At 43.8% G+C, this 14,172-nt stretch overlaps 2 protein-coding genes across 2 annotated transcripts in view; one reads left to right on the plus strand and one right to left on the minus strand.

Annotated features, from left to right (window-relative positions):
• tubg1 (tubulin, gamma 1) overlaps window positions 1–7,189 on the plus strand; it is an 8,628-nt gene extending 1,439 nt beyond the window's left edge. Inside the window, exons 3-11 of the mRNA XM_035655424.1 lie at window positions 386–553; window positions 672–740; window positions 2,007–2,086; window positions 2,179–2,305; window positions 3,539–3,625; window positions 4,495–4,644; window positions 4,804–4,956; window positions 5,050–5,211; window positions 6,014–7,189. Of these exons, the coding sequence (XP_035511317.1) occupies window positions 386–553; window positions 672–740; window positions 2,007–2,086; window positions 2,179–2,305; window positions 3,539–3,625; window positions 4,495–4,644; window positions 4,804–4,956; window positions 5,050–5,211; window positions 6,014–6,211 (1,194 nt within the window). The 3' untranslated portion in view covers window positions 6,212–7,189. The remainder of the gene's footprint in view (window positions 1–385; window positions 554–671; window positions 741–2,006; window positions 2,087–2,178; window positions 2,306–3,538; window positions 3,626–4,494; window positions 4,645–4,803; window positions 4,957–5,049; window positions 5,212–6,013) is intronic.
• Window positions 7,190–9,406: 2,217 nt separating this feature from the next.
• Window positions 9,407–14,172, minus strand: part of plekhh3 (pleckstrin homology, MyTH4 and FERM domain containing H3) — a 29,487-nt gene continuing 24,721 nt past the window's right edge. The window contains exons 8-13 of the mRNA XM_035655425.1: window positions 13,496–13,703; window positions 13,154–13,281; window positions 12,392–12,512; window positions 11,460–11,948; window positions 11,122–11,313; window positions 9,407–9,925 (exon numbers count right to left, since the gene is read on the minus strand). Of these exons, the coding sequence (XP_035511318.1) occupies window positions 9,755–9,925; window positions 11,122–11,313; window positions 11,460–11,948; window positions 12,392–12,512; window positions 13,154–13,281; window positions 13,496–13,703 (1,309 nt within the window). The 3' untranslated portion in view covers window positions 9,407–9,754. The remainder of the gene's footprint in view (window positions 9,926–11,121; window positions 11,314–11,459; window positions 11,949–12,391; window positions 12,513–13,153; window positions 13,282–13,495; window positions 13,704–14,172) is intronic.

The raw sequence follows: 14,172 nt of genomic DNA on the forward strand, positions 1-14,172 counted from the left end.
TGAGTATGTGTTCAGGGTGGGACTAAATATGTGAAGTTTAGTGGAGATTGGACATTGTACCCTGAAGTTGAGTACTATCTGTTTATGGTGAATCGTCGAAATTCAACGCAACGCCACGGGCACACTGTTCGACGGAATAACGTAAATAGCAGAGAGGGTAGTGATTTTGAACAAGGCCAGAGGGTTAAAGCCACATCTTATCTGCACATTATATGCAGTGTATGTTCTGTGTTTTATCAGTTGAAAGTGCAGTAACCTCATTTCCCACTAGATGTAGTGGTTGTAGTGTAAACTGATGTGACTCAGACCCTGCCAGGACTCTGCAGCCCCACAGTCTCTGCAGTATCACCAGCTTAACTCCTGGTTATTCATAAAAACTCCACAGGCCGACGATGAGCACTACATCCCCCGCGCAGTTCTCCTGGATCTGGAGCCGAGGGTGATCCACTCCATCCTCAACTCTCCTTATGCAAACCTGTACAACCCGGAGAACATCTACCTTTCTGAGCACGGTGGAGGTGCTGGGAACAACTGGGCCAGTGGATATTCACAGGTGATCACTGGAAACAGCTTATTATTTTCTTTTTATAGCCCCATGTTAATGCCATTTAAAGACACACAAATTGAATGCATCTAAAATGCTGCTCCTGGCTTTTTTCCCCCCCCTGTAGGGCAAAAAAATCCAAGAGGACATCTTTGACATCATTGACCGGGAGGCAGATGGCAGTGACAGTCTGGAGGCAAGTCTGCCATTTACCACATACCGACTGTGTGGAATTTAAAAAACTGATTTAAAAGTAATGTGATATTGCTGTGTGTAGAAATATTACATAGAACAACTGGGAATGAACCTGAAACATACAAGAAGATATCAAAACTGTGTGTTGTTTGTGTTTGGTTGATTCCATTTTCTTTTTTTCTGTAGTAATTGCTTTTAAATCAGAGTGATTACGAGACAATGGCCCTCGCACACCTCCTACATAGAAGTGTCTCCTCCTTGTTCTTCCTCTTTTTGTGGTTATTTTCCTCCCAGTGACTACTGACTGGCAGAATCCTGTAACATGTATAAGTTTTGTGATCTGAAAGTAAAGCAACACACACTTAATTGTTGATGCCCAAGGAAGTGAAATTTAGTTTGTTTGTTTCTTCTTCCAAAATGGAAATCACATGATGTTTGTAGCTTATCCATTTCTTAGTAGATGGGGAAGTTTATTTAAGAACCCCGATTTGTCACCTCCACACTGTATGTGTGTTACAGCAATGCCAGCAGTGTTGAAGTACTAAATTTAATCTTTTTATCCGAGTTTCATTATTGGCCTGGTCAGCAGTCTACGGTCTGGATAGTGTCAGGGAATACTCGATTGTACTCAAACATGACTCTCACTCTTTCAGTCAGACTCCTGTGTGTTTGTGGTGGTAAAGGGCATCCAGAAATTAATGACTTGAACAAAACTATGCTAAAATACTGCCAGTGCCCGTCATCTTGAAACTAGCAAAGCCCCAGCCGTGCCTCACTATTATTCTTAGTTTTCCTTTTCTTTTTTCTTTTTTCTTTTTTCTTGGTAAACCTTCTTCAGCTGCCAGCCTCCTGTGAAATAACACTCGCGTTTCCCCTCTACGGTCTGCAATTTCTGTAACTCATTCACATTATGACCCCACATTATTATTTAGTGTGTGCACTCATGTGTGCATTGGATAGGAAGGTGGGCCGAGCTGCCGTGAGCATGTGTATGTTGGCAGGGTGTGGCGTGTAGAATGTCTGGTGATAATAGCCGGGCGAGTGTGGAAGGCAGGTATTACAGGGCTGTCCTCGGGGGTGAGGGAGCCCATTTGTGAGGTGGGGCTGCACTCCCATTTATATAACCGCCTTGGAAGAGAGGCATTTGCTCACCCACACATTCAGCTTTCTGCATCAGTAGAGTTTACAGTAAGCTCTGTGCACACGTGGCACATGCTGTAGCTGTAAATTTGAACTGCCAGTAATAAGTAACCCTTTGTCTTTGTAGGGGTTTGTCCTGTGTCATTCCATTGCTGGGGGAACTGGCTCGGGACTGGGATCCTATCTACTGGAGAAACTCAATGACAGGTCCATAAACACACTGCTGTTGGAAAAACGGCCACTTTTGTTTTCCCTCAGCAGTTTTCTCATGAATAATTTACATATTTTCTGATCTCCAGGTACCCAAAGAAGCTGGTGCAGACTTACTCCGTTTTCCCAAACCAGGATGAGATGAGCGATGTGGTCGTCCAGCCGTACAACTCGCTGCTCACGCTGAAGAGGCTCACCCAGAACGCAGACTGCGTGGTGAGCAGCAGCACTCATGAATGGATGTTAATTAATCCCATTGCTCTCTTTGCTTCAACCTCACAAGATGGCTTTTCTTTCTCTTTTTTTTTATTTTTTTTTATACAAGTCCTGGTTTGCTTGTAATTGTGGCATTTGGACAAACCAAAGTCAAAGTACAGCACGGTAGCTGTTCCACTATCAATGAGCAGAAACAGGAAACAAAAATAATGTTGAAGTGGTCAGAGATGATGTGATGTCAGACTGTTAAATACATTTGGCTTCATGTTCACTGACGTAAATGGCAAGGGTCAGGACGTAGCCAGTAAATACCCGGGTCAAACTGTGTTAAGAGAAAGTGAAACACTGAATGAAGTTTGATTACGTCTCTCAGGCCTCTTACACAGTGCAGTCACAGTGCCATAAAAAACGATTTTATTAACATAAATCCACAGTGTACTAGACTAGTTTTGGCTAGGCTTGTCTAATTTTGTTTTTTAGTGATTAAAGGAATACGCCACCCAAAAAAAAGTCATGAATATGAAGAAGCAGATTGTTAATTCACCCTCTAAGTGTGTGGTTTGGTAATTGGACTGCCCAGTTGTCACTGGTCTTTTGAAGTTCTCTAACTGATATCACAACACGCTTTAAACTTACAGTACATGGAGTCTCTGACTGAAATTGTGTCTTCAGCACTTAGCTTTAAAAACTACCTTTAGTCACTTTCAAAAATCCACTGGTCTCATTTGTGAAACCATACAACAGATGTAGTTTCATGTTTTGGTTCTTTTGTTGAAAATCTCACTTTTCAGGCCGCTTCAGTTCTTGTGTATCAGCCCAGCAGAAGCAAACTGCAGTGCCAGCATTACAAATCCAACTGAATAAATCTCTGTCTTAAATTGGTGATTGTATTAGTCTGAGATTCTCTGACAGTCTAATGGTGTTTCCTCCCTAATACCTACTTCCTCCAGGGTCTTGCGTAAGTCCCTCATGTTGATTAAATTAGCCAGAGGCCTAATAGAATCTGCCCAAGAATCGGTCCCCCTGTTGAAACTGTACAGTGTGTCTTTTATGTTCAGCTCTGCTAACAACAGCACACTGTGTTGCTCCTTAAGAGGTTCCTTGACTGCGTCATTAGTCCGATACCCTTCAACATCATATTGACTTTCACCGTGCTGTTGTGCTGGAGAGAATCTATTTTTTTGGTTTTCTCTTCATTTGTGTAATAATGACTCTGTGTGTCCTGTATGTCAGGTGGTGTTGGATAACACGGCTCTAAATCGCATCGCCACAGACAGGCTGCATATCCAGAACCCCTCGTTCTCCCAGATCAATCAGCTGGTGAGTGAGAGACACCACTCAGTGTTACAACAACTGGACGGGGTAGAGGTTGTGTCAGCTTGTCAGTCAGCAGGTTTCAGTTATAGATTGCTGTTGACCTTACTGTATTTGAACAAAGGCAAACGTCAAGACCGACTGTAATAGACATGTGTCGCTCTCAACAGAAATTACGAGATTCATAAACTAGTTTGACGAGTCAGTAGCAAGTCAGACTGGATTTCGATTTCTTAGAAGGGAGTTGCACAAGGCTGCACACACCAAATGATATGTCAGCTACCTTGACAAGAGCCACACATTTAGTGCTGCACTTCTTTGACTGAAACACATTTCATATGAAAATACCTGCGTCACTTGTAAGACTGTCATACAGTAATTATGCATATTGTAAAATACAAGTTATCAGCTAAGGACTGTCAGTATTAGATGATTTAACTAAGTAGAGAGCAGGCTTTCAGTTGAATAATCAAATCCAGCAACTCTGTACACCAATTTAGTTGCGTTTCTTGACAGTAGCGTGACTGCTAACTAGTGTTAGCTACCTGGCAGAGACAGAATGAACAAAGTATAATTTGCATACTTTTCAGTTAAACCTTACATTTCTTGTAAAGACAATACTTTGTCAACAAACACAGTCTGTCCCTCTCGTCGTTGGGACCCTTAAATTCACTACGAGATAATAAGAGCCAGCTAGCCACGCAGAGTCACGGCACTCCTGTAAACTGCAACAGGCGTACAGATAGTGTAACTGTTCATGTCACCGTTTATGGGACTGTCATAACGTGCCAAAAAAAAATAAAACATCACCCAGCCCTAACTGGTTTTACCAGATTTGATTTATTATAGTTATAAGTGAACCTTCTCACACACAGGTTTCAACCATCATGTCTGCAAGCACAACCACCCTGCGTTACCCGGGCTATATGAACAACGACCTTATTGGCCTGATTGCATCCCTCATCCCCACACCCCGCCTCCACTTCCTGATGACTGGGTACACACCACTTACTACTGACCAGTCGGTGAGTTCAAAGTGATGTGAAACACATAATTCAAATGCAGAATGTTTTCCTCCTAACCCAGAATCCGTGGGTTGTAATGGGAAGTATTCTTGCAGGTAGCAGTTCATATTTAAAATACTGAATGTCTCTAAGAGGTTGATGTTTGAATCGGTGTTCCAGGTTGCTAGTGTGAGGAAAACGACAGTGCTGGATGTGATGAGGAGGCTTCTGCAACCCAAGAACGTGATGGTGTCCACAGGAAGAGAGAGGCAGCCGAGCCACTGCTACATCGCCATCCTTAACATCATCCAGGGAGAGGTGGACCCCACACAGGTACAAGCGCACAGTACGTTTACTCTTATAAATTCCAGATGTCTTAACGTGTCTGGAGAGTATTCAAACTTATTTCAACCGACTCCACTTTAGGTGCACAAAAGCCTCCAAAGGATCCGGGAGCGTAAACTGGCCAGCTTCATTCCTTGGGGTCCTGCCAGCATCCAGGTGGCTTTGTCCAGGAAATCCCCATACCTGCCCTCCGCACACCGAGTCAGCGGATTGATGATGGCCAACCACACAAGTATCTCCTCTGTAAGTGCTTATCTAACCCCTTGTCCACACAGCACGCGTGAGCAGTGTGTTTCTGCTGCTGCTGCTGCTAGCCCGATATGACTTTTGCTGGGAACTGTGCGGCTCGCAGAAAACGTACGTGAGAGGTACATTCTTTAGTGACGCGTTGCTGCGGCCACACCTGAGATGCGTGGCTCCGAGAAGCAGTGTGGCTGCACTAACCTGGGCGCCAAAATAAAAAGCAAGACGTTCGGCGACACACACACGCTGCAGATACAGGCAGTGTGGCTCTGGCTTTAGAGTCCCCTCGGCTTGTTCAGTTACATTCTCCTCCAGTGTGTATTTATACAGCAGAGACCAGTGTCTGTTCTGAGTCAATACTTGATGATGTGCGTTGTGCTAAAAGTGAAGTTGAGCCACCACAGCAGCAGTTCGAGGGGAAGGTTTTGGAACATCATCATGCCAAACTACAATTCCTTGAAACTAGATGTTTTTTTTCCTCCTTTTACTGGTATGAGCTGTGATGTCATAAAATTACCTAATCTGAGATGATTGAAAAAGCATTTACAGTCATACTACAGTGCCTAAATTGAACTTTTTTTTCTCATTGATTTTGCTGTTAAATTTAAGTATGGGGAAATTACAGTCATCCAAGGAAGTTTAAGTGAAGTCATAGTTTTCCTTTTCCTTTTTCGCACCATAGAAATTAAAAACAAAACAGAAAGTGTGTCGGTTTTGAGAAAGTCTGAAAGGGGATCAGTTTCAGGGTCTTATTCTGAGTGTTAGATTTAATTTTGATTTCCTTTCTGTTGCTGTCCCACAGCTGTTTGAGCGGACGTGCCGGCAGTACGACAAACTGCGTAAGCGCGAAGCCTTCCTGGAGCAGTTCCGCAAAGAGGACATATTCAAGGAAAACTTTGATGAGCTGGACAATTCTCGCGAAGTGGTCCAGCAGCTGGTAGACGAGTACAGCGCAGCCACGCGGCCTGACTACATTTCCTGGGGAACACAAGAACAGTGAAGGGACAATTTATGTCTCGTTTTTCACTTTTCAGACTATTTTCTCCTTCATATAGGTGCCCCAAAATAGACAGGCTATAGCTGCTTCTCTGAAAATTAGATTTATTGGCTTGTTATAGCATGTAGTAGTATTTTGTGTTTGTGTCTCAAAATTGAAAAAAGATACGCGTTAACACCCACTGTTATTATATTAACCAAAAAAGTAAAATGGTTGAATATATATTTTTTTTTCTGGACCACATCCAGAAATAAGATAGATATACTCAAGCTCAGTTTAAATAAAACAATCCTTACCTAATAGTCCAGTTCAGTGAAGGGAAAGTAAGAGTACTTCTTTCCTGCAAGTCATTGCAGAGAGCATCAATATATCTTGTACAAAACAATCTATAAATGTCTGTTAATAGTTGTTTTTTTCCTTGTCCTTAACTCAGCTTTTACCCAGTGTATCCTTTTTTGTTCAGCAATTTAAGACAACCTGTTGCCTTGTTTTGGTCTATTTTTATACTGAGTACAGTACTTTAGTTTTTGTGCAGTTGATTTACAGTAAAACGTCCACCTGCCTATGAAATGATGGCCTTGAACAATAAGAGTAGAATTGGAGAAGTGTTCCATGATGGTTAATCCCAGACATTTCTGACATGGTGCTTTGTACCGTCTGTTGGCTGCCGATACACATTGTTCATTTGCTAACAACTGTACATGACCAACAAGAATGTCAAGTTGAAGTTGGGCGTGAGCCAAAAGTGACACTGCGTTGACATTTTAACAGCATTCGTCACTTACAACAGAGAAAGTAACAGTTTGCACAGATGAACACTGTGTACAAGGATGGATTTCATTTTAACATCTATGCCTGTAAATACTTTAAAGGATAGCTGGTTCTCAGGCATTCTCTGTATTGTCTGAAATGAAGATACTGTTTCATGGTGCTTTGCTTGTTGGACCTGTTTAAAATGGTGAATAAACCTATTTTCTATTATATTGTATTTGCTACTTTGAATGTTTCCTGTATCTGGTAGGTTTCATGTAAAAGGCAATTTTACTTCACATTAGTCAAAACAATCTTATCTACAAAATGATAAAACACAATTTTTTTCCCCTCACCTGGAGCTTCAGTGTACTGGTGGCCGTTCATCTAACTCAGTTAAGGCTCATTACCACAGGGGAACGTAAAAGGCACTTAGCAACGCTTGCTCAACCAGCCATTGTTTTTAACCCGAAAAGCTTTGGGGGAGGTAAAGCTCTAAGCGCTGCTGCTGGCGCCAAACTTCAGACTTTTATAAAATGGGCCTGGTTGAAAACAATAGTCTTACAATGCTTCACTCGTTGAGGCACAAAGGAGCACATTTTCTGATAATGAAACAAAGGAAATGAGGGCTGAGGCCCAACAACAGACTAAATATGGTAAAATGGTGCCGTTTTTATTAATTACATACAGTATTTATAGTTTTTATTGCACTTCCAAGTTAGTTAAAAACAAACAATAGTGCAATGAACTATACACACATTACATAAAAAGGTACCATGCAGCATACAAACAAGCTTAATACAAAGCAACAACATCCGTAGTTTTCTTTTTTTCTTTTCATACATGTAGCTCGGAGCTGCCTGCAGCTGCAGTAGAAAAACCTGCTTCTGAGCAGGAGACAGGGCTGACTGTGCAATGACTCGTCAAGGCCTTTCATGGTGAGATTTAACTCTTGAGGCTGGTTATTGCATGGGGTTGTGTAGCAGACAGTACTCTAAAATTATATTTACAAAGCCCATCTATGGTCTCAGATTCCTAAAAGGTCAACTACATTAAACAAGGTGTACTATGCATACAACAGGATGTCTTCATAGGTGTCTGACATTCAAGTTTAAAGAAAAATGTGTTAATGTGAGAACAGTCAAATATAAATTGGGGGGGATCTGTCTGCTTTGGGATAATTTCTTATAATGAAAGCTTATTTAAAAAAAAAAAAAACCCACATCTTTGGTCCATGCTCAAACCCATGACATGGCGAAACTTTGGCTTCACAAGAATATTCAAACAGTGAACAGAAAGGAGCTACACAGGATTTACACATCTGATCTGCTTTAAGAAGCAGAACCAAAAGCATTTATGGCTTCTGGTTAACCTTATATCAAAACATATCTGGGTCTGCATTTAAAACATAAAGAACAGTAAAAAAAGAAGAAGCAAAGTTTGCATAAATAATATTACAAAAGCATCCATGGCCTGATCAAAAAGGTTTCCAATTAAATAGCAGACTGGGAACTCTTGACTGGGGGTTTTATGTGTACTCTAAGTTTAATTTCTTCTATTTCATATACATTGTGAAAATAACATAATAAACAAAGAAGCACCTGTTATTTTCAGCAGAGCAGAGCTGCATTAGGGTAGTAACTGACATAAGCAAAATGATCTAATCAGTCAAGTGTTAACCAAGTTTCGTGTCAAGGATTACAGCCAAGACAAGCAGCAACAAAGGACACATAAGAGCATCTGGTGGAAACAATGAAGAAACAGCTCAAAAATCCTTTGGTTTATGTGAAACACAATTAACTCAGATCCTGAATGTCATCCAGGAAATGTTTTTTTGATCAAATAGACCCACACACACACACACACACATACACCCACCCACACACACACATATAATCCCAAAGGTAAGAGTCTATATGGCCATAGCAGCCAAAGTGACTTAGCTACAGAGTTCAACATCTGTTTCCAGTTCCAAGTTCACATGGCTCACTGCATCAACAGTTCCAGGTAATGCAAGCCTGGCGGGGACCTTATGAAAACTGACCGTCTCTGATGAACATGTCAGCATAAGGGCACGTGAGAGAGTAAGTGAGTGAGTGTGTATGTGAAAGAGAGAGAGCCAAAGACAGGGGAGGAGGTGTGTGTGTGTGTGTGTTTGTGTCACTGAATGTTCTCAACACTATTCCAGCAGTGCATGAGGGACGACTGCCTTCTAGGAAAGGCAATAAAAAAATATGGCACACTTAGAGAAAGAAGAGAAAGAGTAGTGTTTTCACTCTAAGCCATACCTTCATGAGGGGAGTACCACAGCTTATTGTTACTGTAAGTCCTGTCTCTTGACGCTATCTCTCCCTGATGTAGTTAGGCTCACGCCAACGTCTCACATTGTCGAGGGGGGAGGTGGGGGGGGGGGGGGCGGGGGGGGGGGTGTGCCATTGTAGGGTAACAGGTAACAGAGGTGGTTGCGTGACAGGATGGGGTGGAGGGCGTGTGACAGCTCATCAGCAACCGCACTGGTTTCTGTGGGTTTCTGGCCTCACTTGCAAAACAGAACCCCTTGCCTTCCCGTCCCCTCCTCGCCCCCCTCCTCCTCCATCGGCCAGCTCCTTCAGCTGGAAAGCTCAGCAAGGGTTTATTTTCACGGATGGGGAGCGAAAACAGCGCTCTCTTTGTTTTGGCTGCCGTGCCGTTCCCAGTGGAGGAGGCGTGGTGTCCTGAGGACTGGGGCTGGGCCTCATAGGGGCCACGTGGAGGAGGACGGTGGGGGGGTTGGGGGTGTCCGGGTATGGGTCCGTCTTAAACGGGGTGCGAGGGCAACTCCAGGAGGGTGGGTGTCAGCGTGGAGGCCAGGTGATGGAATCCCAGCTCTGTGCTTTCTGTTATAGTGATGTCCGCATCTTCTCCTTTCCCTCGCTGGTGACGGATGGCACTGAAATACGCATTCATCAGCTGCATGATCTCAGTCAGCTGTGACAGAGAGAGAGAGAGAGAGGTCAGATTGGTGGCAGTCTTAGTGTCTGTCTGGCACTGTCACAGGAGGGTGGAGAAGGATGATGTCATGCAGCTGCTAGAAAAACTGGATCCTCCAGAAGCCGAGGATGATGATGTTTGGCAGATTCTGAGGACACACACACCCCTCAACCAGAAAAAACGTGTGTGGAAATTTCATCACTTTGACATATTTTGTTCGGCAGCTGTTGCAGAAATAAAAGGAGGGCACTGCGGAGGAGTTCATTTGTTCATCTGTCCCTCCGTTACCCTGACCTTGGTAGACATGACCACCAAACCATCATAAGCCACCGTGACCATTACCTTCCCTCCAGTCCTGCTAATACTTGGCTAAACTTGGTTTGTGAGAACATTGACTAAAGTCTCTAAGCTTCAACCCGCGCCCACTCTTCAACTTTAACTGTAACCCTTGAATCAGCGGCTAATCTTGCCCTCAACATTAACTCCAGGCCTAACCATAATCACCCCCTGCAAATCCATGCTCTCTCTTATTTCCTGCACAGTAGCTCAGAACCCTGCACATTCTTGTCAGTGCAATATAAGGCCTTAAATTCTTAAAAGTAGAAGCCTTTTTGGGTTGTACTTCAATTCGCTTGCACGTCCAATAAATAAATAAAAGCCACTTTTGTGCCCCATGAGAGATCACAGAGGGATTTTTTGTTCCGTGTGGGAAGATGCAAGCAAATCTACCCAGTGAAAGGCAAGATTTGTTCTCTACTGAAAAAAAAAAAAGTCTGTTTGGAAGACCATCCATGTTTCTGAGAAATGTTGCCTAATATTTTAATCTAACCACTGCAATAAAACTCACCCCCAGTTGCCATTTAATGCCAGGAAGTTAAACTTTTGGTGGTTAGTACGGTTGGAGAGCAGGGGCAGGTTGTATGCTCTCCATTTAGACCAAATTAATGAGTGTTTTTAAAGTGGGTCAGAGAGCTGGAGGGAGGAGGGTATCATAAGCAGACAGCGTGTTTCTTTCACTTACTCTGCAGAACACTGCATGGTGATAAGGCCACTTGGCCCTGCACTGTACACAAACTGAATCCTGAATACATGAGAGTTAGATTGTGTCTAAGCTAGGAAGAGAAACAGTTCCAGTAATAAGAGATTTCACTTCTTTCAACCCCTCAGCTAACTCAGGGCGTGAGCCACTATACCTTGGTGGTTTCAAACAGCAGATCCCGATCCCCAGCTGTGATTTTGAAGGTGTTGCTATCAGATATGCCGTAGGAACAGATCTGGCCATATGGGAAGGATTCCAGGGCCTCTGCCTCTCCCTGCCGATACAGAGACACGGATGTAGCAGCTACACCCAACCACAACTTCTGGGAAAAACTTCCTGTTGAACTCTGGAGGGAGGAAGAGGTAAGCAGATGTCAGAGCAGCTCACAGTTATCCCTTACTTTAAGACTTACTTCAAGAGTCAAGTGACTCTTAAGCACAGAGGGAGTGTGACCTTACAACTAAAACAACAACGTGACCTCACAATACTCACAATATAAAAGTCCACTTCATAAAGAGTGCATCCAAAGCCCGACCACTGGCGTGCAATTGTGAGGTAGGCAGCAATACTGTCCCTCCGGCTGTAGCCAGCCAGACCTTTCCAATGCTCCAAAATGGATCCCATAACAGCCGCTGCCTCCTCCTTCAGTCGGCTCCGCAGACGCATGTCCTGCTCCACTTTGTGCTTGTGCGCTGCTGTAGCTGTGTGGCTCCACAGCGTCCCTGCCAGAAGGCCTGTGGGGAAGAGCTGCGTTGCAGGGCAGCCCTGGGCCGCCACCTGACATGGCGGGAGGGCTGGGGATGCAGAAAGGGACACGAGGACTCGAGCTTCTAGCATGTGACCTGGGAAAAGCTCGTCCAGAGGTGGGCAGGGGGCATGTGTACTGAAGTCACCCATCAGACACTGAAGCCTCAGGGCAGCCAAGGCCTGCAGGTCCTCTTCACAGGCTGGCAGCTGGCCACGCACCACCATCTCATGGCACTGTAGCGCAAAGGCCAAAACCAGGACAAACAGTGAAAGAACGAACGGAACGAAAAGAGGGAAGGTACAATTTGTCAGTAATAGCCCCATTCCTGCCATCAATCCCGTCTACCCCACCCTGTTTTATTTTGTCCCATAACTCTTTTATGAGAGTCCTCAGGAAAATGTTCTAATGAAGCCAGTGCTGGCTGCCTTTTGCCCCCTCTGCACTACAGCCAGTGCTCTTAGTCATGCTTTTTATGCAGTGTGTTTTATTGCAATCACCGCCCGTAAGACATTACTGATTGTTCCGAAAAAACATAATAATCTAATGAAATACGAGCAATGAATCACTGCAGGACAATAAATTATATCTCATTATCAGCACTGAAATGGTCACTCATAACAAAGACACTCTCAAAGGAGGACTCTGCCCTTTGAGGAGTTGTGTTCTGCTTCATTACCTGCTCAAAGAGGAGGAGATATTCAATGCTGTCCACTGATATGCTGTCAGCATCCAACAGGCAGTAGAGCTTGAAACACAGTTTCCATTGGGATTTAGACTCTGACTCTTTGGTGGAGAGGCTGCACAGAAGTGGGACAGAAAGGGTTAGAAAGTTTAGACAGGTAACACATATAAACATATACAAATGGTATACCAAGAATCTTAAGCCTAGATGTTAATATGTTACAAGTTATTGCCTCCTTAATGTGTAATATTGTTGTTGAGTAACTCGGTGGTTTGCTGAGTTTCATGTTTACCCTGTCACTCGTCAATGTGAGGACATGGACGCCCACGCTTGTTAAAAAAACACAGGTCCCTTTTATTCCAGCTGGATGCCTTATCGTTTTATTCGAGACTCTGCCTTGTACAAGCAAATGACATCAGCTTCACCTTGGCTAACCAGCAGCTGGCTCTGCTGACAGAAATAGTGACACACGTCCAGTTTCCCAGCAGGGTGTCATGTTGACCAACAAGACCAGACAAGGTCACCAGTTATCAAGGATACTGGATAACGTTCAGCATGGGAGTTAGACTAGCGAAGATAAATATACAATCCACTGCTCTGTTGGCATTCGTCTAACGAGTGACAAATAGCTCAGATTCCTGCCAGACATAGTTTTGATAGTGTGTCTGTCTGCTTGGTTTTATTGTGTCTGACTTCCTCACGATGTCTGTCTGTTCTGTTCTTTACAGGGTAAAGACTGACATTTTATTTTCAAACCTGGTCAGGATGTCTGCGATCAGAGAGCTCCCTGCAACTGGCTGCTCCCACAGTGCATTCTGCTCGTACAGTGCAAACGTGTTCTTGCTGTCTTGCAGGCTGAGCTTCTCCTGCATCCTTCGAACCACCTGGTGAGGGGCAACGGAACAGACAATGACACACAATGGTTAAACTTTCCAAAGTCCAAACAGAAGAGGGAGAAATGCAATTCTTGTGATTATCATGGCTTAGTAATCTCACTAGACTCCAGATTAGGATAGGAAGTTTTAAATTGGAATGCATGAGAAGCTAAAAGATTGAGAAATGTGCTATAATGTAGAATATAGACAAATGTGCCCAAACCTCATTGGCAGTAGTGTGTGAGCTGATGTAGAGCTGGCAGGACCCGGGGCCAGGATAGTGCACAGTGCACAGCATCTCCTGTCGGCTCATCAGCATCTGGATCTCCTCCCAGGATGGCACACACTCCCGACACTTGGTTTTCTCCAGAGCCTCGCTGATAAATGACGCATAGTTATCCATCTCAGACTCAGGACTTTGGCTCTGGATCCTGCAAAAAAAGAGTGAGAGTGAGGTGGGTGGATACGTACCGTGTGTGCGTGCCTGTGCTTGTGGCTGCACATTTAGAATTGCTAGATATCTGCCAGCAAAATGAAAATGTTCAATACATAAAAGGGAGAACTTGTTAATGCTCCTGATGTTAACAGTGACTCAAAGTCTGAAAAGTGTAATGCTATGATTATGGACTTTGCGTCATCCTTTTGATTCTTTATTTTCTTTGGGCTGGCAATGCTCAAAAGTCAATGAGGCGAGGAATGACAAATGTTCTCACTTTAGCTCTTAGGGACTTAAAATGCTCAACATCCCTCAATCCTTCAAAGAAAAGGAAAATGGCAAAGAAAACATGTTTGACTTTGGGTAGCGCACGAAACAGGAAAAGGTGTTTCCGCTCCTGTGAACCAGGGTGACCTGCCACTTCCTCCCAGCGGAGTGTCCAGGAGTGGTGTGTGTGTGTGTGT

This window comes from Morone saxatilis, unplaced genomic scaffold, assembly GCF_004916995.1.
Source record: "Morone saxatilis isolate NCDOM2014 unplaced genomic scaffold, NCSU_SB_2.0 Contig14, whole genome shotgun sequence".
NCBI classification, from domain to species: domain Eukaryota; kingdom Metazoa; phylum Chordata; class Actinopteri; family Moronidae; genus Morone; species Morone saxatilis.